The following is a 21,987-nucleotide window of genomic DNA, read 5'->3' as shown; positions in this document are numbered from 1 at the left end:
TCTCTTGAAGAAATTTAATCAAGTACAAATGGCATTTATCAGACAGTTGTTTATCATAACCAGTTGTACAATTATTAAAGCGTTCATCCGGGATGTGAACCCACATTAGAGCTCATTGTCTGACAACAGTCATCTGAAGCACTTACAACTCTCATGAACTCAGATGTCACCAAAGGTACCTAGGTCTATCAGAGGCACCATGGTAGGACTAAGTAAAGTCCTGAAGAGATTTTCAGAGATAAGTAATCCTTTACCTTTCAAAATTCTATCCTTCAGTATTGGTAACAGGAGACAGAATAAAGACTCCCGATAACTTCACTGGGGCCGGGACTTCTTAAAGAGTCTCTTGTCATTAGCCCTTTGTCATCACCACTGACTTAATCCATATATCTGTGATGTCTCAGCCTCCCACTGGTGCAGGTAGCATTACAATACCTATCACTTTTGTAAATGCTTTTAACTGATAAACAGAAACTTCAAATTACTAATTTATAAGCACAACATTGCTTTTTAACTTGAAGTCATTTCTAAGCCTTGCACGTTAGTTTTACAATCAAGGATGACAAAGACTATAATTTCCCTGTAAACAGAAAGCTCCTGACTGCTTTGAAAGCACAGCTTTCCACTTATGCCCTGGAAAGCAACAGCAAGCAGCGATGATGGAAAAGTTAAAATAAGTTCTGATTCACCTCCATAAAGCGAGGTAACATCTGGTCTCATTGAATATTCACTAAGACCATTTGAGTCAGATTTTTCATTTCTAGATGTAATGGCTTTGGGAATAACTAGATATTAATTTGCTTCAAACTGAGCAGCAGCGAAGGTAGTAGTGGAGCACTGCTCATACTAATGAGAAGGTGCTGCCACCTGTCGCTTGCACTGCTCAGCAAAGGGAGAACAAAGGATGGTCAAACTCAATGTAGTTGCCTTAATTTCTATTTTAATATTTTCAGGATGAAATTCCCCCCCCCCCCTATTAAAATATCAGCTTCCTCGGGTGGAAGAAAAAGACTTTCAGAAACAGATTGAAACACTTTTTTTGCACCTTATGCCTCCTGCTAAAGCAATGTCTTGCAAGTTTCTCAAGGAAAGTTCACAATTCAGTAACAAGTAACATCTTATTTTCCCAGGTACCAGCAACTCAGTAGACTAATCATGGGTTTTTTCCTTCACTTTTGTAGGGGAAGCACTGGTAGTAATAACACCTATAGCTGCAGTTTTAAAAGAACCCACAGAAGCTGAACAGAAAATACCCCCAGAAATTCAAGCAGAGATGCTTTAAGGGTGGGGGTCCAGCTCACTGCAAAAAAAAAAAAAAAAAATCCTCCCTGTGCCCTAAATATCTACATATATCTATCCTGGCCAGCCATTGCACCTTGCAAGCAGTAAAGTATTTTCCTTACCATACTTGCTGTTACAACTATTATCAAATGTACATTTGGGGAACTGAGCTTCACAGAGATTAAAGGTCAGTTTTTCAACTGTATTTAAGCACTCAGTGGCACAGGCTTATATTTACAATATTTCTAAGTACTGAAAAGAGTAATGTGGTGGTAATACCTCCATTACCACTCATGGCCTCCAGACCTTGAACTGTAAAGCCTGTCTCCAACTGAAGGTGTCCAAATCCTTTGTAGATTTGACCCTATTCACTTATCCAAGAACACACAGAAAATTCAGTAGCAAAGAAAAATGATGAGCCTGGATCAGCCAGATCTCAAGCTAGTACTATGACCAATGTGATATCCTTCCTCACAGATGTTTTGTAAAGAAAGCGGGGAAACTCACTTTCTCACTTTCACAAACCCTATTTGACTGTACTCGGACATCATGGAAACAACAGTAGGAAGGAGTGGAAATTAAGATTTAAGTGTCTCCCAGACACTGACTTAACCTGCTAGACTCTCAGATCTGTGTGAACATATCAAGAAGAGGCTAGCAAAGTTAGTCTTTATTCTTTTTAAGCTGTACCAAATCTTTATGCATAAGCAGATGGGACCTTGGAATTAGGATCTGGTCCTACCACTATGCAGACAGGTCACACAGAAATTATTTTTTTTAAAAAAAGCAGATTTCACGAACATAAGGTAGGTTATCCAGCTCTGCACGCATCACAAGGTGGGAAACTCACAACTGTGAGGAATTTAATCACTTGGCCGATGACCACAGGGGCTGCCAGGCACTGGCCACCTACCGTCCCATCCCCACCGCAGGCCAGGATCCGCAGATTTGGCACTTTTCTGTACAGCTCCAGCCTGGCCAGAGGAGGGAAAGGGAAAAAAGGGAAAAAAAAAGTCAGAACAATAACGCAGGCACTTTTTATGCATTTTTCTGAGTAACAGTTCAACCGTCGCTTACTGTATTTTCTAATATTCATTATTAAGAACGTGGGTGGAGGTAGAAAAATAAAATAAAAAAAAAAATCTCAGCGTTACCAAAAGACTTGGCAGTGAGGAGGCACCAGCCCTGGCAGCCACAGGTGGCATCGATCCCAACCAAACCTGAGCCCTGTGGCTAATTTCACATCTTCACACACACACACACAAAACCACCAGGATGTGAAATGGGGTCTTCCTCCATGGTCAGGCAGCACCTCCTGAGAAGTATTTGATCAGTTCAGCATGTTCCCATGCTAAATCTGAAAGGCCAGATTCTTATGTTCTCTCTGGAGATGACAAAAGTTTAAATTTTTCTCTTATCCTAAAGAAAACACATATAAACATTGAGTTTTTTTAAACAAAATTTAGTGTTCCTCATCAGGATTTGCTGAGCCACCATTTCTGAGGCATATAGAACACGATCACTTCTTCAACTGATAAATATTTTTTTAACACCACAGAAGGCAAGAACATCTAATAGAGTTCTTTCTCTGGATAGTTGATCTAAGATACCAACTGGAGAGCCAAAAAAGGGCCTGTTGAAGACTTGCTCCTTCAGTTGCATGAAAAAGAGACATAATGATATACCTCCTAATGGAGGGGGTACATTCACATATAGAGAGCTGAGTGACCAGAGGACCTAATCCTCCTTTAACTCCATTACACAGCTTGGAAAACCATGTGTCTGTCTAAAAGCTTTTACACATTATGAGAGGATCAGAAGTGGAGGTGTTTCTGCAGGGAAAAAAGCTTGGGTGTCTTGAATAGCAAATATGTGGACTGCTCTTACACAGGTAAATATTTGATTTTACATTACTACTACCTTTTGGTGCTGCCTAACTTGTGAAACTAGTGCTGAACAGATGGTTAAGTAAAACAAGGATCCCTGTCTCAAATACCATAGAAGGACAGTCTCTTAATCCTTCGCAGGGAGAATCAGCTCTTTAAAGACACATCTTCCCTCACTTGGAAGAGGCTCACACTTCAACTATTTCCCAGATAAGCTGAGTTACTCAGCAAGCAGAGATAGTTGCATGCTACTGTCATGTATGGAAACCTGGAGGCAGCCTCACTCCATTGCATTGCTCAGCCATTAGGGAATGGTCAGGACCTGAGATCAGCAGCAAATCCGTCTTGAAGTCATCTGGAACTGGCTGTGTCTGACAGCTCCTGATCTCTTCTCACAGAAGCCAGCACTGCAGCCCTCCTCGCTGCTACCAAAGCCTGAATACGTAAACCTCATGCACAGTCTACTAATCTACCCAAGCTAGACCTTTGCCTGCTTTTCTGATCAGAAAATAATTATGGTCCGTAGTGCTGAAGGTTCAACAACTTACGCATCTCTTGGCCCTTCCTGAGAGAGATCAAAGACCTGCCGTGGATTCAAATACCACATAAACATTTGGAGAACCTTGGTGCCCTGGGAAGAGAGAAAAATCAAAGAAAAGGAAATTATGAATAGTTTAATGATTATTAGAAATAGTAGTGTTCATTGATAACTATATTTGGACTGCTTTTCTTTCTTCTGTGCTTAATAAAGCAAACAAACCAAGAACAAGACAAACTAGAAAGTGGCATAGCAGATGACTGCTCTACAGAATAGCAACCCCCCAGTCCGGGCGGGGTGCACACACATACATATAGATGAAATTTAACAACAGATCACTAATAGTTCACAAGAACAGGCATTTGGAGTCAGACCAAAGGTTCAGCTCCCACAGCAACCTGTTCTCCTGCCTCTCACCACCTGCAACAAGAAGAAATCTCTGTTATCCCACACCAATCTCAGCCATCCGTGACAGTAAGTCGAACAAGCTTGCGGGCAAAGTCACCACCACATTGAACAGTGTCCTGCCCAACATCCAAGCAATGGCATTGCTTTGACCTCCATCATCACCATCAACATTCATAACTGTAGCCCTCTGCCATCTAATGAAACAGGAGTCAAGGACTCTATGGGTTACAGCTGGCACAATGCTCCTTCACTCAGCGCAGTGTGGCCAGCATATGACCTAAAGATATAATTTCAGCTTTCTCAAACTTTGGGGTTCATATTCCAGACACTCAATTTCCTTCCATCATGTTCTGCCCAGACACAAAGTGGCAGGATCTCTTACTAGCGGAAGAGGGCTAAGAATCCTATGGGGCGAGCTTGTACTCCAAAGTAATTCAAGAATGCCTTTCAGACATGGCCTGGGGAGTGCAAGTCAGGAATTTTCAATAGCTTCCCCCTTCTGAGGGATGGCTCTTCTGTCTGACATCTTCCCCTAAGTGGAGAACTAAGAACAGCAGTCAAAGTACCTAGGAAAAGGTATAAGAACAGAGAAAATAAATACAATGTTTGCTGTAGGTATTCTGCCAGCCTCAGCTATTTGTAGTTCATAGAACTCTTGAGCCAGAGGTGGGTAAAGGACTTTAGTAACCTTCAGGGTTTTCTCTTCCAAATCGCTCCTTCAGCCGGTGTACTTTTAGCACCCACAACATCCTATGGCAAATTTTGCAGCTGAACTACACACTGTGAGAAGGACCAACTTTTTTCTTTGTTTTGAATCAGAGTCTTAGCAGTTTCATGTGATATCCATCCTAATTCTTCTAACAGAGGAGAAAGTGAGCAGTGGCCATGCTATTCTCCATGTTCTATAGGACTCTGTTGTATCTTACATCAATCCTTTCTTTTCAACTAGAAGGCTCAGTTTATCAAAAGGCACTCAGATTATTCAATATTCAAAAAGTGGCAGAACTAATCTGGAAAACATTCAATTGGATAAGTTTTAATTCTAAGAACCCTAAGAAAGAAATCTGCCGCATATTAGTCACTACAACTTGTTCTTTATGGTACAGTACAACACCAGGAATGATTTTTTAAATGCCATAGGAATGGATCATTTCACATTCATCAATTTCACTAGGCTTTCCTAGTAAAATTAAATCACATTTTGGATAAAAGCCTAAGACTTCATTGGCAATCTAAATTTTCCGTGAAAAGCTGAAGTCTTCTGAAAACCTCCGAACTATCATTTTAGATTCCTTTCAAGATTCTGAAGATAGGAGCACAACTGCTCAAACACTCGAGTATCCATTCCATCCATCCAATGCCACTGAAGTGGAAAGGGCATTCGGCAGAGCAAGGACCACTTCTGGAGGACTGCAGCTCAGGCATAGATTTCTATCTGACTGACCAAGAAATAGTCTCATTTACAGAAACACTGTTGTTAAACTAAAAGTTTGTGACTCGGATCCAGGTGATGTTCTTACCTGATTCCCTCCACTTTTTGGATTCACAAAAACCAGCAGCGGCTTCATGAGTGGAGAAGAGATAGGCTTTATCACAAATGGCCGACCTTTGTTATCCTGAGAAACAGAAGCAAGAAACAACTTTAGTACAAGCTATGTATGTTTTCCTGGCATAGCACATGCAGGAGACTCAATCTAGCGCTGCCAAAATTACCTCAGGTACTGGAAATGGTACAGCCATGTTAATGTGGTGCTCAGCTGGGACTAATTTATCCAGCTGAGACAACTGAGTAAGAAAATGGGGGCAAGGGGCAGTGGGAATCACTTTAGGACAGCACAAAACTATTTTAAAATTTTACTCAATGTTATTTCAAAAAAACCCAATTATTCACACAGTGCTAATTGCGTGTCAGACAAAGTGCTATTTCTAATATGAACAATTACCCAACGGAAAATAGAATGAAATAAACTACCTATTTCATTAATTCCATCTAACAGACAAGCTGTATCAGCATTTATTTGCAGATCATCTGCTCTTGAATTCTTGGCCTTGCCGCCCTCCCACCCTTGAACAAATGCCACAGGTCAAACATGAAGTGTCAATGAGAAAATTATTTATCCCTCTACTCCCTATGCCTGTAGGACACCAGAGAGCCCAGTAGTGAGGGCACTCCTCTGGGCTGTGGCAGACAGATTCAAGTTTCTGGTCTGCAGTTCTCTCACCACCCAAGTGAGGACCTTAACCAGACAGCCCTGGTTATGCAGAGGTGAGTCTCCCTCCATCTCTCCTATATAGATGAAAAACAGCCTCATAATTAATCCACTAGGCAGGGTCTGGAAACAAGGTCTTCTATAAGCTACGTGGTAAATCAAATCATCAGATCATTCATCTGTTTTTTCTCTCTCTCTGTGACCCAATGTCAATTTTCACACAAACAGAATATTTCCAATATGAGATCTCCTGAGGGAGACACCCTCAAACTGGGCCAGACCCTTGCATCAGTGCACTCACCGTGGATTTCACAACCTCAGTTTCACACCCCTGCTCTGCCTAGTGAAAACCAAGGATCTGAGCTGAGTCTCTTACATTCCAAAGGAATGCTGTTTCATTAGGCTGCTGGTCCTTCTGGAGTCTGGTATGTTGTTTCTTGAAAAAAAATCAACTCAGCAAATAAAACTTCTCATACAAGTTTTACCAAAACCGATCTCTTCTCACAACAAGTTCAATAGCGTGGAATTTTCCGGTGGAAAAAAATATATTAAGCACTGCAGTAAAAAATATAAACTTTAAAGTCTACACTTAGACATTTAAACAGGAGACTGATTTCCAAAACACTTGAATACCTACTTCATTGCCTCTTTTGCTAGCTTTTCTTTTAAAAGATGTTCTCTTCTTTCGCCGTGTTGAAGTCTTTAATGAGTTCTACATCAAAAGAAAAAAGAATACATGAAAAGCAAAACAAAATTTAGAAGACAGGCCCAGACAGAGCCCCTTTACGAAGCTCCTCCATGCATGTCCACTTGGAGAATGATAAGAGTATCTGGCACATGCTTGAGATTTAAATTACATGCGCTGCATGCTTTACACTTCCACACCACCGTTTATGGAGAAAGCCACACACGGAGACCAGACTGGTGCTTTGGAACTGGAAACTTTCCCACGCTGTGAGGGGGAAAAAAGATCAGATGCTCCCATAGACTCACATAACACCACATGTTGTACCTGCCAACCCTCCCAATAGGGGTAGGAGACGCCCGTTTCCCCTTCGGGGCTCCAGTCTCCTGCCCAATCAGGCTCGTCTCCTGGTACGGAGACCACCTGCATAAAGATGTAATAAAAAACATGACAAATGAGATATTTTTCATGTTTTTTTTAGGAAAGAAAACAACAAGTTTTAGCTCTGGCAACCATTATGACTCAACATAACATAGGCCACCATGGCGTATGATGCTGCCACTGTGGAGACAGTTCCAGCCTATCAAGAACTTGTGTAATCATCTGCTAAAGAATAAACTAAATTGTTAACATTTAAGGATTTGGGCAACGGGGTGTTTGTGGGGGTTTTGTTTGCTTTGTTTTTAAATAACAACATCACTTAACTACACACGGGAAAAAAAAATAATCACCAACATAAAACTGCTTGTATTTTTGCTGGACCTATTAAAATAAAACTTGCAAAGCTATTCTTCAGGCTGGCAATAGCCTGCTCAGTGATATTGAACAAAAAAGTATTCTAGTGTGATAAGAACAGTCCAAAAAGGGGAATTTTATTTTATTTTTAAATTATTTTAATTCTGTAACCTGCAGGAAACCCTAACTTTTTCCATATGATTGAAATTTTGTATTATAGGAAATACTGTAAATATTTTCTCAGTTATTTCAATTTCTAGTCTAGTTGTCATCAGGAAATAAAGTAACACAGAGAATCAGAAGAAAGTTTATTGATTTATTTTTTCTGGCTTCAAGAAGGGAAGCAAGATCCATTCAGCTCATCCAAAAGTTGACTTCTGTCCTGATCTTATTCAAAAGTGTACCACTAATGAAAAAAGTCAATGACCAGATACCATCAAATCTGTAAGCAGTAACGTCAGTCCTTAATCCTGCTTGTTAACCAACATTAACAAGAAGAGTTATTAGATTGTGTTTAATACTAACAACCACTTCCAGAATTTCAAGACTTCAGTACGACACATCAGATATGCAAGTTAATGTCTCCACATCTCCGAGAAGTTGAGAAAAACTGCTATCTAACTTAAAGACACTGTCCTTTTTCACCCAGACCAAGAGAAGCCAGCTGTAGAGCACAAGGTCCCAAGCTTTTTGTCACCTCTGAACATTCCTTGAGAACCACGATACAGTCATGCCTTGCTGCTTACTAAAAATACTGAAGACAAGACAGATCTGTAGAGCAATTACAAGATATTTGCCCTTTTAGACCATCTTTTGAGAAACCACCTAAAGAAGTATTCATTCTCTTCCCCTGCTCTGATATAAATTGATCTTGAAAGCACGAAAAACCACAAAGACTGGACTGAATACAGAAATGCATCAGCAATAACATCTGTATGGACTTTCATTGCCCTACCTGAGTAATTAGATTGACTGTAGCCAAAAGTTTATGTCAATAGAAAGGTACGGGACATTACTCTCAAAGCTGCCTCCCGTAGGGGCCTTAGTCTAGCTCCTCAGCCATTCTGTGATGAAGGATTCTGCCTGGCTTGGGGCAAAACACAGGATAGAGAGAGAAGATCTAGTCTAGCCACAGTCTTTCCAGTAGTCTGCTGAAAGGTCACAGGTATATCAAGCCTTTTCCCTGTACTTCAGTCTCTCCAGGTGTAAAATTCAAAATACTTATCCTGTTGGTAAAGTGCAGTGAATTCTGCTGGCAAATATTATCCCGTAACTCAAGTTAGGCATTATACTAGGCAAGTACTTAACTGCATCTCTGGAAGAAGGACTGTGCTTGTTACTCTACTCCCACAATGGATGGACCTAAGCCCAGTGAAGTTCTTCTGGTAACGGCAAAGATAGTTCAGTAAAATCCTGACTAATTTTAAAATAATAATTTAAAGAATGTTTAAATGTAGTTGTCATTAAATCCCTTTATAACATAACTCTTTTCTTGCCTATGGGTGGGGTGGGAAGAGGCACACAGCTCTAATAGAGAAACAGTTTTAGTCTAAGCCTCCATTCATGATTATAACAATTTTTGTTTCCACACTCAGAAAGGCACTAAAATACGCTACATCACACCTGTTTTATTTTACTTTTTTTTTAAGCATGCCTAGACCTATAGTGTTAAGAGAACCTAAAGCTTTGCTACGATGGTTGCAACCACATGTCCATAGCAGATATGAAAAGCAATAAAGCTGATTAAACATACACAGGTTCTCTTTGCAAACATGCAGAAGAATAACAGCCAAGAGTACTCATCAGTCTTTGCACACTGAAGTGAAGAAACGGATGCATACTACCTTGTCCACATAACAAGGTGATGAGTATTTTACAGACGTGTATTGTTATTCAGCGAAGTACCTGATAGCAAAGCATACCTTTAAACAGGCACCATATGTAAATCCTAACTTGCCTCTAGAGAGGAAACCTCTCCTTTGTGGATGTCAGTTTGGCCATCTTCAAAAAGAGATTTTAGGTATTATTGAATGGTCAGTATAGTTCGCAGCAAGCTTAGCAAGATGAACAAATGAACTGGAGTCCTCCTTGTATGGTGTTAGGTGGTATGAGGGCCACAGACTATCTCAAGCAAAACCAATGGACCCTTTCAACCTTTTCCCTGACAACATTTCAGACTTCGTTTTCAAAGGCTTTTAGAATGTTGAGCTTCAAATGACTTAAACAGCCTCTTGGAAGGTCAATTTTGACCATCCTCTGGTTGTTCACAAACCACCATCAGACAAGCCATCTGCACTCAGCAATTGTGGAAACAAAGAAAAAAAACCCAGAAATTAAATATTCACCAGCACTTTTTCAAAGCCCTCAAAGGAGAAGAAAAAAACACCATGTTTACTCACCTTGAACAGAAAAAACTTGGAATTTTACAGTTACTGCCTTTGCCTTCCCAAACAGAAGACAGAATGAGCCAGTAAGTTCATCAGCCAGATCCTCCTTATTATCTACTTGCTTCCACAAGGAAGCACACAGCAATTTCATTCCTAGAGCTAACACCACTTGGGCTACCATACCTCACCTGTAACAAAATACCACCAGTCAACAGGAGTGACCTGCTCTCACAAACTATGAGATGGAATTGATTTGAACCCCAGGAAATTAGAGCTGGTATCGAAGTGCTGCTAGCACAGTAGAGAAACACTGGAAATCAGTAAAGAAGTTATAGAAGTGGTTCACATTATGAAAAACATGGAAAAGGTACTGGGAGTTTTCCATTCATGTACATGAGTCATTACATACAGGGCTACCACCAATCCCAAAGCTATTTGAATCATTCTGAATATTCTTCGTCTTGCAATCAATTGCTTGCAAGAAGCAAAAGCTCCCCATTTAGAACGTAGGTTGTCAGTAGAGATTTGTCCTTCAGCAATTACGCCACGATGCTTCACTACTGCAACTTTTCTGGCAGTCAGAGGAGGAGTGTGCTCTTTATTCAAGTCCAATATCTGAAAGGTGGTGACCCATGTTGTACAAAATAAGCATGGAAAACCATTTTTGTAGCAATAAAAAGAAAAATTAAAATTAAAAATCAGGGCAAGGTTTTGCTACAAAAAGCCATCTTATTTGCTTAAAAGAACCAACCAACAAACAGGATGAAGGCACCACTAAAATCAATTTCATATGAGCAGGGAATTCAGTTCAGGAGTTGCCTGTGACCAATGTAAGTAGTTAATTAGAGCTGAGGAAATATTTTATTATGAAAAGGATTCTAGCCAAATATATTCTGATTGTAGAATATGTGAAAAAACGATAGCTGGTTACATATTTTTTACTGTCTGAATTTACAAAAAAATACGAGTATTGTGTTTGTATTCTGTGTATTGAATGTAGTGAATGTTTCATAGTGCTTACAAAACATTCATATAGGGTGAAGAGGGTCATAATACACAGAAGTAGAGCTGGCCAGAAACAGCAGGAGAGAAGAAAATATTTCCTAAAAATATAGTAAATAAAAAAACAAGACTTCTGCCAAAAATCTGAAAACACATCTGAAAGATGCGACAGGATTTTCTACAGCAATAAGGATGCATTCCCCAGAACTGACACTGCAATGGGTGCTGTTAAGAAGCTTCATGGAAATATACCCATTCCTTGTGCTAAATATCTTTTTGATCTATCTAGTGCTTCAATTACTCAAGATGAGGTTTTTGCATGCTACTGACCATGAATTTCAAGGACTCCAGATGTGATGGAGAGGGAATATTGAAATACTTCCTCTCCACTCATGACTCAGGCACACAAAGCTAATATATATTTTCTTTTAGTGTAACATTTTAAACCTTTATTTAGAAGTATTTTTCCCATGAATTATAATTAACTAGATCAGAATTATGTTTCTATTTGAACTTTTCTGAAAAAATAATGGACAAGAAAGAAAATTATCTAAAAGTATTACAAGAAAGGTACTCTGCTTTGGCCAAATGCCAAATCAAAAGAAAACTACCAGTGTTGTTTTTGGGGTTTTTTTTTGGTTTTTTACTAAAAATTAAATAAAACAGAAAAGATTGAAGAAAGGCTTCTTTTAGTAAGGTCAGACATGGATACATCTATGAAACACTACACAGGTGCTGAAAATTAACCAAGGAGATTAAGTGTCTGTTGAAGACTCAAATATTCTTCAAGAAGACAGAAAGAAAGATTTCTCTGGAGGAGGCTGGAATAAAATTAACATGGAAAGAAGAGTGTGGGGGAAAAAACACAAATGCCAAAGAAACCTTTTTCCTCAGAGTGGAGGTGGCTAGGAACCTTGCTTACTCTCTCTGGACCTAAACGAGAAATAGTGGCCTTTTAGGTTGACTTTTCGATGACTCTATATGCCTATTTCCCCTTTCCCCCTGTCTTTAATATCCGGCTTGTTAGAAATGCTACTCATGCACAAATCTGACAGTCATATTGCTAGGCTGGAACTGAAAACTGAGCAGCGTCACAACTTAGATCTTTTCCAGTTTCATTGGACTAATTTTGTCTTAGTGCCTTGCCTGCAGCCTGAACTTCTCAGCTTCGTGCTGACAACCAGGACACAGAGCCAGAAAGCCCTGTCCCAGGGACAGACACACTAACGCTAAGAACCACACACCACTACTCTATGAAACCAGCTTTCCTGTCAATGGAGGAAAATTACAAGAAAACATGAGTGGGAAGTTTCGGTATGCCAGACACTATTCAAATCAGGAAAAAAAAAACTTGTTTCAGTCTTCTGAAATAACACTTTTACCAGTATTTCTGACTCACTGGTATGTTCAGCGTTTGTTTATCTGTTTCTTTCAGTTCAAACTGGAGTGAAAACAGACTTTTCAGGAAAAAGAATTACTTATTGCATGATGTGAATCTCCTTTTAATTTCTGGCCAGCTCTCTTTTGGATACCTTTTCTCCCTGTTGTGTTCACCAGCAAATTATCCTTTCCAAGATGTATCACATCCATTACAAGAACTCTGAAGTCTAATGCTTGTTACCTGCAACTAAATGAGCATGTGGGCTTACTGCTGACCTTCAGCAAGCACTGATGTAAACAAGACATGATTGTTTAAATGTTCATTTATGGCAAATTCAGAGGGATGCCAGTCCAGACACAGCCAATTCTTACTGCAGTTCAAGTGAATGTCTGTGAACAGTTTTTCCCTGTATTCTCTCAGCTCTATTTAATGAAACATGCTCGACTGCCTACAATACAGGGGATTTCTTGCAGTATGCTTGCTGAACTCAGTTACAGGAACAAACCTGAGCTGGATTTGCTCAGAACAAAAGTCGCGTTCATTGCTAATTGTCCCAAACTGGGAAATCTACTGAAGGGCTGGATGGAGGGGCAGGAGGATACAGGTTCATAATCACCATGGATGTATGCTGGTTTCAGGGATAGAGACAGGGTTGAACAAGCATGCCTTAGTGAAGGAGTACTGAGCGGCGAAGCCAGGCTGGCCCTGCACAGCCATACAGCTTCAGAAACAGACATCAGCATGCAGTTACCTGAGGTTTCTTCACCTTAATGATCCAAGTGGGAGGCACAATGACAGCAGCGTGAGCCCCCAGGGAACACGGCTCCTCAATGTGATGTAGCATGAAACAGGTGACTTTGTTATGAAACTGGAAGAGAGGAAAAGGGTAGAATCAATAAGGAGGCCAAGAAAGACAAAGGGGGGAGCATGGAGGGGAAGAAGAGGGTGATGGTGTAGAAACTGGAGCAATGTTCCTAATTCCACCATCTTCAAGTCCTTCAAACCAAGGAGTTTTAGGAACATATAACTAAAGATCATCTTCCCTAGCCATGTCTTCTTACAAAAAAAAAAAAACCTAAAACAAACAAAGAAACAAAACTAAAAAAAACCCAAACCACAACACCAAACCAAAACCAAACCAATCACACCTACTTAAATGCAGATCACAGATATAAGACCACAATCTAGTTTGATGCGGCTGTATGTATTAAGAGCCTTTATGCAATATGAGCTAGCAGCGGCAGGGCACTGATGGGAGGTAGCCAGTGACTACATCGTGCAGCAAGACTCTCGCCCTAGAAGACTCTTGCATCAGCCAGGTGAAGTTATGGTGTCTTTGAGCAAAATGAATATAAATGGCAAAACTGAGGGTGAATCACAGAGAGGGAACCCTGAGAGGCGGGCAAAACAAAATTGCTTGCAGTGTGGCCACTCTGTGAAGCTGCTACCAGTCTCCGCAAGTATCATTCACTTACCGCCAGCTTGCACCAGGAACAACTGATGGCCACAATCTCTTTACTATGGAAGGAGAATTTCTGCTGAAAGCCCTAGAATAGGCAGAAAAAAAAATTAAATTTCCCCTGACTACAAGAAAATTTTCACCTTTAACTCCTGCCAGGTGACTGTGCTAGGCTACATCAGTTCATTGCAGTCAGATACATTGGTTCAGCCTCAAAACTCTTAAGACACTAAACAGATTTTTGGGGGATAAAACAATAACAATTCATAGAGAAGGTTCTTCAACTGAGGTATTTTCACATACACTTTTAAAAACACTTCTCCAAAACATTATGCTTTTTCTTACATTTTGTAGTTAAAAACAAAGGAAGAAGAAATAGAGAAGAAACGTCTATTTTAATGGATTTCTACAGACCTGACAGATTCAGATTCTGTTGACCAAAGCATTCTCTCATTGCAGTCTTGTTTGCTCTAAATATAAACAAGAATTTGAATTCCCCTCTTTTTTTCTTCTGAGTGGGAAATTACATTTATTGCTTTATTTAGTTGACTCGGATCAAAAATCTTTTTAGCAAATTCCAAAACACCAAGATGGTCTGATTCAGATCAAACAGATGAAATATTTCTTTATAGTTTCAAAGAGGAAAAAAAAACCAAACCACCATCATGAGCAAATATGAGATTTTATTCTCCCACAGAAAGGTTTCATTTGTAGAATGCAATTTCAGCAGACATATCACTTTGCTCTAAATTCTAAGGCTGGAAAAGACACAGGGTCATATACACCCTTCTGGTACAACACAGGCAACAAATGGTAAGTTACAGCCTAAAAATTTGTGTTCAGTTAAAGTTTATTTTAGCCAGAGAGAGAATTTATGGGAGTTGATGGCTACAGAGATGGAAAGTCCAGAACTTCATTGAACAGTTTGTCATAGACACCTCCACTGCTTAGATTTCAGATTTGCAGTCATCTGGATCCTTTATTCACTGACTTCTCTCTCTCTACTACATTAAGTAGCCCATCACCACCCAGAATTTTCTAATTCAGTCTCTCTACCAAGTCATGAACTTGTGAGCTAGTTTTCTTTTCAACAAGTCGAGTTTTACCTAAATCTCCTATGTGCTGGGCAATGCCCAAGACCCAGTGCAAAGAGTTATAATCTGATTTAGTGACATCTAACAGGACATTGCTTCACTGCTTCTATAATTAAGGTCCTATCCTGGCTGCTGTGGGAAAGAGCAGGAAGAGAGCACCTGCAGGAAAAATGAGCCTATTAGCGCTCGATGCAATGACAATGTCAAGCACACCAAGAAGGAGGACTAAATGAACAATCAAAAACCCATCCAGAGATGCACTGGTCTTGTTTAAGTGAGGGATTGAGCTACAATCTGTCCATGTGTGGTAGCTGAGGACAAACCTATCAACACTCTGAAGAGGAGGAGGCTCTCCCTATTTGCACTGCCATGCAGAAGTGCATGTTGCAGCTACTTCTTCAGGTGTCCCCAGCACATATTCAAACCAGCTTGTCAGATTGATCACATCACCAACTAAGACCTACTCCTAAAGAGGCTTGTATCACCTCTGCCTAGATTTTATTATTTTTTTTTAATCCTTCCCCTAATGCCTCAGGTTTTACACTCAGAAGAATTCAAAGAGTAGATTCTTCATAATGATGGTGATTTGACATATGTAGATTTAGCAATGGAGCGTGGTCAAATGGCTTCACAAAGGTGCTTCTGGCTGGACAGATCTAGCCTGCCATTCCATGTGGGCACAAGAACAGAGTGACGGTATTATGATACGAGTGTTGGAATGGAGGTCTGACAATGGACAAAATGCCCTACTGTCGTTCACTTAGACTAGTGCTTCTTAATGTTTTTCACAAATCTTACTCTTTCTTGTTCCAAGGTATATTAAAAAAATACTTCAGCCCCTCATGGGCATGAAATGTTTTGTTTTGTTTGACTTTGTAACAAGCAGGGGAGAAATTCTTCTCTCCCAAAACCTCCACTAATAAAACCTAAAATTCAGTACATTAATTCCACAGCCCATCAGTGGTCTATTTTAAACATATGGACTGAGCAGCTTGTCTGGTTCTGGATGGACCGTTTTTCATTTATTCAGTAAGCCATTTGGCTTTTTAGGAGTCATTAGAGAAAATGATACAGCAATAAAAGCATATTAATGATAAGTAGCAATAAAATATCACTTTTCTTCCTCAAATTGCTTTACTAATGTGAGCTAATTCTTCCTAAGGATACACATTTGAGGTAAAATAGCAATTATTTGAAAGCTAGCTTTACAAATAAAGGAACTGATGAAATGAAGTGATGTACCGCTGGTCACAGTGAGATTTAACGGGGATTATGAGGTTGAAACACAGGAACTCCCTCATATTCCATCAGAAATCATCTCTTCTGCCTTCTCTCAGTGAGAATGAAAACTAAAATTCAGCTTTTCTATCTAGTTCCTAAGTCATGCACGGAAATCTTCTGCATAAATCAAGAGATTTTAAGATAGAAAATTAATTTCACCTTTGTGAGAATATCAGCCTAACAGCGCCTGATTAGCCCTGATTCACTGACACCCAATTCCTGTACAACACATGAAATCACATGCTGTGAGCTGCTCCTGTAGAAATACACAGTTGTGTATACCATAGGAAATATATTTGGAGGAAAAGAGCACCTGAATCCCCAGCTTGTGTCAGTGATTACAATCTGCCTCAATAATTGGGCTCAAAGCCCACATTAATACTCAGACCCAGGCATACAAACACAGCATATCATTATTACTAGCTCCAACATGGTTTGGTTATATTCTCAAATTTATTTATCATTAAAGAGTATTTTCATATCAGCGTTAAGGCTACTAACATATATAGTTACTTTTGCATGTATTTTCTTATGATATTTATTCCCTTTTTAATGCTCTCAGAGACACTCCAACACAATATTACTGTAGGAGAGCCAGGTACTATTACAACTCAAATACAGACAGCAACAGAAGCACATGGACAGTGATCTCTGCTAAAATAACAAAGAACTGGAATTGCCTTTCCACTACTAGAAGTTTCAATCCTACCATTTCCCTATGCAGGGAAAACATACAGCTCTGCATCAATCCACATGCCTTTAAAGTGACCAGAAGTAGAAACAGATTGACAGTGTAGCTGCACACTGTATGTATATAGTGGACACACTGCTTTGGACACTACAGAAAGTAAAAAGAAATAAAGTGTCTGTTTAGCCTGATGGTCCAAGATGCATTCTCAGCCTCAATAAATCCTTAAGCCACTGGTAAGTGGAAGTACATGAAGAAAGAATCACTCCGCACTCATCCTTAAGCTTCTGTTACTGAACAGGAAAATTATGAACTGGATGCTGGGCCACATGGTCTGAACGTTCTTATGTTGTATTATGTAAAGAAAAAAAAATAATTCTGATTTCTCTGATGATCCCAGGTAACAAACAGCTAATAACAGCTAAAAGCTACAAAACTATCTTTTTTCCTGCCTGCAAGAGAAAGAAATGAGTTCTTAAACATCATGAATGGTGTAGAGACTGTGGTTTGGAAGTATTTATTTACCACTACTTCCAACACCAGAGCAATGAAGCATTAGAAAAAAAAACTAGTAAGTGACAGGTTTGAAACCATCAAAACATGGTTCTTCTTACAGCATGTAGTCAAGTTTGGGAATTCCTTGCTAAAGGACGTTGTAAATGCTACAACTTTACGGGAACTCGAGGAGAGACTAGACAGAAATCACTGTCCAGAAATCTCTTCTGTGAGAGAAGAGAAATTTATCAGAAGCTGTTAAACATAAAGGCACCACTCCTGGAAATTCATGAGACAAATTCTTAGAGGCCAGGATATTGTTTAGGGCCAGGATATTGTTTAGTTTATCACTAAACACCTGCTCCATCTTATACTTTTCCATAATAAGCCAACTGTTGAATACTGGGCTTGATGATGCCTTAAGAGATATCCTTCTATTACAGTCTCCAGTTTCAAAAAAGGGGAATCATCACAGCAAGTAGACAGAAATAGATCATTTGGTTCCACTTCACTCAGTAAGATTTTCAACAAGACTTTCCAGGCCCCCTTCCCTGGCACCGATTTCTTCATGCAGTACTTTTGCAGTACAGCAGTGAAATCCCCCCTGGAAAGGAGAAGAAAACCAAAGCCTAGGTGGGACCATATAAGCTGTATCTGCACTAGCAAGAAATATGTAACAGTGGGAGCACAGGCTCTGTTGGTACTGAGGACACTACACACAAGGATTTTCACAGAATTTTACTTTGGACTAGCTGTAGTCTGGTCCTGTGGACTGAATACCCATTAGTAGCTGCAGAGTTAACTTTCACTGAAGTTTAATCTAAAAGGAATTCAGTTCATTTGCTGCTAGACACACATGAACCATGGTAAGTGACGAAAATCAGAAAAATTCCTTCCAAACTGCATTTCTGATCTAAGGTGGAACGCTGACGGACGCCTCTACATTCCAGCTCTCAGGAAGTGTCAGCTGTATCACAGCAGGTACACAGAATATAAAGCCACAAAGTCATGCTAAGGGTGTCGAGGAGCATTAATGCCTTTCCACCAGCTTATGACTTGAAGCATGAGACGTGTATATCCAAAACACTTTCTTTACTTGAAGTGTTGTTAATGATCATTAAAATACTTAACCGTCCAGTTCCAGCCATGGGATAGGGCTAACATTATACAACAATGAGATCTACCAAAATCATTAGGTATTCCATGACTAATACTTTCTTTTACTGCTTGAAATGTATTGCTATTCCATTTCAATGATAGTTCCCTTTTGCATGACAAGAGAATATAAAAGATGGTTCTCACTCAGAGGTATAAGAAAAGTAGCAGTGGAGCATGAGACAGGCAAGTACTTTGCTGTAATAGAAGACTGCTTGGCCAATAAAGATAATGGGATTTTTTTTCTTGTTATTTTCCCTAATCCTTTCTGTTTCTTGACAAAGAACAACTCTACTACAACACAGTCATATTAGTCTTAACTGAATATTTCTTACTTAAGGGGAAAACTTTGAGTTCCTCTGAACTTCTCCATATCAGTCAGGGCTGATGATACGAATTTTAGGATGGACTGGTCATGTTGCCCATGTGAACGCACCCAGCACAGGTTTTGATACGACAGGCAGTAAGCACTCCCATTGCAAAATGACTCCTAGTGCCTCTAAGGGAGACCCAGGCCAAAATGGCAGGGGAGGAAGGCAATATCACTGCAAAGTCATACCATAGGAACACTGCATGCTACTTGCTATAAAAGGGCATCACACTTTTATTGTACGCCTTGTTGCAGCTGGTGATCTACATCAGTATCCAGATACAAATCTGATTTTCCTCTGACTAAAGTGCTGTGCCATGGAGACAAGACACAGTCTTTCTTACTAGTTGATGTTAAGAGAGAGGCAAAAGTGTAACTAGTAACTAGTATAGTAACTACTAGTATACTTGTAATTAGTAACTAGTATAACTAGTGCTAGAGAAAAGAAATTAAACCTCTGTGTTAATTTAATTTTTAAATATGTCCCAACAGATTTCAGGAGTTCATAATACTTCAGAAGAAAGGTCTTCAGTAGCTAAGGCACTTCTTACACCTTTCTATAGCTTTTTAGAAATAAACTTTTACAATCTATGCAGCAGAGGGAATGTGAGACAGTCTCACAAATCTTAGAGCCTGCTGGGGCAGAAAGAAAGCAACAGCCTTTCTTTTTCCAGAAGCCTGAAAAAATAGGCCATCACCATTCTGGCACAGAGGACAGCACTACAAGAATGCCATACTGGCACAGGGTTGGCTTAATGAGAAAGAAGCTCAAGAAGCCACAACCTTTCTCCCTCCTCATTTTCACCAGCCAGGACAGCACAATGTCCCAGGACACACGATATGCTCATTTCTGCAGATGCAGCTGCCTTTTTTCCCCACCTGTGAGTCAGAGCTGCTACCACTCAATGTACCAGCCTTGTCATTTTCTGCTTAAGAGAGGCCAAGAGTTTAGGATAGAGAAATTTCAGTGACTAGAAGGACCTACTGACTACCCTGAATTCACAAGTACCCAGTGCCGTGCTCGTGTTGCACTGGAAATCTTACCTTTCCACACTGCTTACACTTCCCCTCCTGCCTCCGCCTGTGCACCCAGTGGTGTCGGACAAAGTTCTGCAAAAGACAGACAAAAAAATATGTTAAAGGAAGCAATGGCAGCTTGCACTCCAAGGTATCACCTGTGTGAAACTGGTTTACAGACACCATAGGAAAGGTCCCTTCAGCCAATGTAATCATTTCTGGAGCAAAATGCAGCAGCTGTCCCCATGGGAAACCCCAGACACAACCAAAACTGCAGGAGCAATAAGGATGAGATGGTGTTCTGCACACCAGCGTCCAGCACTACTCTCTTGGTACTCTGCTACAAAAAGAAGAAAGTTCATTACATGATGTGGAGATAATTATCACCTAAATACAGAGCACAGAAGTGCCCAAACACTGCTGTGTCCAGGCACAACACAGGACCCCACTCTATTCTGCTGGGAAATAGTCTTATAATGCAAAAAAAAACAGAAGTCAATGCAGGAGAAAGGAAGGAGGGGAGGAAGGAGCAGTCATTGAAGCAGTCTTTTCTCCCTGTTTGGACTATTTACATCCTGGAGGGCAGGAAGGGGTGCACAAGAGATGGGAGGGTGAGTGGGACTGCTGCTCCTGCTTCTGTGCAGGCAAGGGGGTCAGAAAGGGTCTGCCTGTCCCATGCTATTATGCCAGCCAACACAGAACTGTTGATGTGATGGGGAATTGAGCTACCTCTGGCCACCAAACCAACTATAAAAGTTAAGAGGTATATTTTCCCCTTTTTTTAATTAAAAACAAACAAAAGCCCTAAAAGTGTAAAATAAGTTTCAACAACTATTTTGATTAGGAAGCTGTTTTTTTTAAAAAAAAAAAGCAAACAACAAACACTGGCTTATAACTATGTAAAACAGATATAGAAATACAGCAACAAGAACAATAAATGTCCAGCACCTTCAAAAGAAACTGAACTCATATAGTAGCTGGTCACAAACCATTAGGGTTTTGAATGTATGATTTTTTTTTTTTTTTCACTAATAAAAATCTTAAGACAGTAGAGATACTTCTAAGAAAAAAAATAAGGGAGAGGCAAGTGGAAGGAGAGAGAAGCAGGGAAAATAATAAACACTAGTTCAAAAATCAGGAAGGAAAATGAAATGCTACCCAAAAAAAAAAAAAAAAAAGACTGAACGAATGGGAAAAGAGACAGTAGAAAGAGGAAATAGTTTCTGTCAGTATAAGTAATGGAGAGCTTCAGTTAGAATTCATTTTACACTTATTCCAGGGAGAAAAACATGTCCCACTGGGAACCAATACTCTGTCTAAGACTCTTCTGAATCTAAAAGCACCGCTGCAGCTCTACACCAGGTGGACCAGCACAAATCAAATAAAAAGCAATCGTTATTTATCCATTACTTACTTCTCTTGGAGATCTGGAGCCTCCTTCTCGGAAAGTCGGTTTGCAGCGAAAATTAATCTGGCATTAAAATAAAGCTGTTAGAACTGAAAGTGAGCTGAGAGAGAATTTATTCCAATATTTTGATCTAGGCCAGACTTCCAAAATATTTACTATCTATTAAAATATTAACTTCACTACACTGAACAAAGTAACTTACCTGGATGCCAGAAAACCTCTTTTCATATGCTACAATAATTTCCTTGCAAGATCTCTACGCAGCCCTCATCTTCACTAATGCTATTGCTGCCTGATCAGTTCAACTACTTAAACTGTCTCTCCCTTGCCTAGAAGGAAACCACTTCATCTGTTGTCTTCTGAAAACCAGTTGCAACCAAAGTGGACTTAAGCTGAGGCCTCAAAGGTTAATAGGAACTGGAAATCTAACAGCAAGACCTTTTTGCACATCCTAGCTTTACATCTTCATAAACAAAATTTGTGGAGAAATCTTCATTCACATGAAGA

The 21,987-nt window shown here is 39.8% G+C and overlaps 1 protein-coding gene across 4 annotated transcripts in view; it reads right to left on the bottom strand.

Moving 5' to 3' along the window:
* The window catches only part of DGKI (diacylglycerol kinase iota), a 218,485-nt gene that overhangs the window by 100,083 nt on the left and 96,415 nt on the right, over nt 1–21,987 (bottom strand). For 2 of the 4 annotated variants that reach the window (XM_086610379.1, XM_086610380.1), the window contains exons 5-12: nt 21,487–21,543; nt 20,100–20,165; nt 13,989–14,060; nt 13,265–13,381; nt 6,949–7,035; nt 5,634–5,729; nt 3,716–3,798; nt 2,195–2,255 (exon numbers count right to left, since the gene is read on the bottom strand). In XM_086610379.1, the coding sequence (XP_086466505.1) occupies nt 2,195–2,255; nt 3,716–3,798; nt 5,634–5,729; nt 6,949–7,035; nt 13,265–13,381; nt 13,989–14,060; nt 20,100–20,165; nt 21,487–21,543 (639 nt within the window). Of the gene's footprint in view, nt 1–2,194; nt 2,256–3,715; nt 3,799–5,633; nt 5,730–6,948; nt 7,036–7,335; nt 7,432–13,264; nt 13,382–13,988; nt 14,061–20,099; nt 20,166–21,486; nt 21,544–21,987 lie in introns of all 4 variants that reach the window. The other 2 variants (XM_086610377.1, XM_086610378.1) reach the window with 2 other exon arrangements.

Source organism: Tauraco erythrolophus, chromosome 4 (assembly GCF_009769465.1).
Source record: "Tauraco erythrolophus isolate bTauEry1 chromosome 4, bTauEry1.pri, whole genome shotgun sequence".
Classification (NCBI taxonomy): domain Eukaryota; kingdom Metazoa; phylum Chordata; class Aves; order Musophagiformes; family Musophagidae; genus Tauraco; species Tauraco erythrolophus.
Note: the sequence above shows the minus strand (reverse complement) of the source record. Positions and strands in the feature narration are given on the sequence as shown.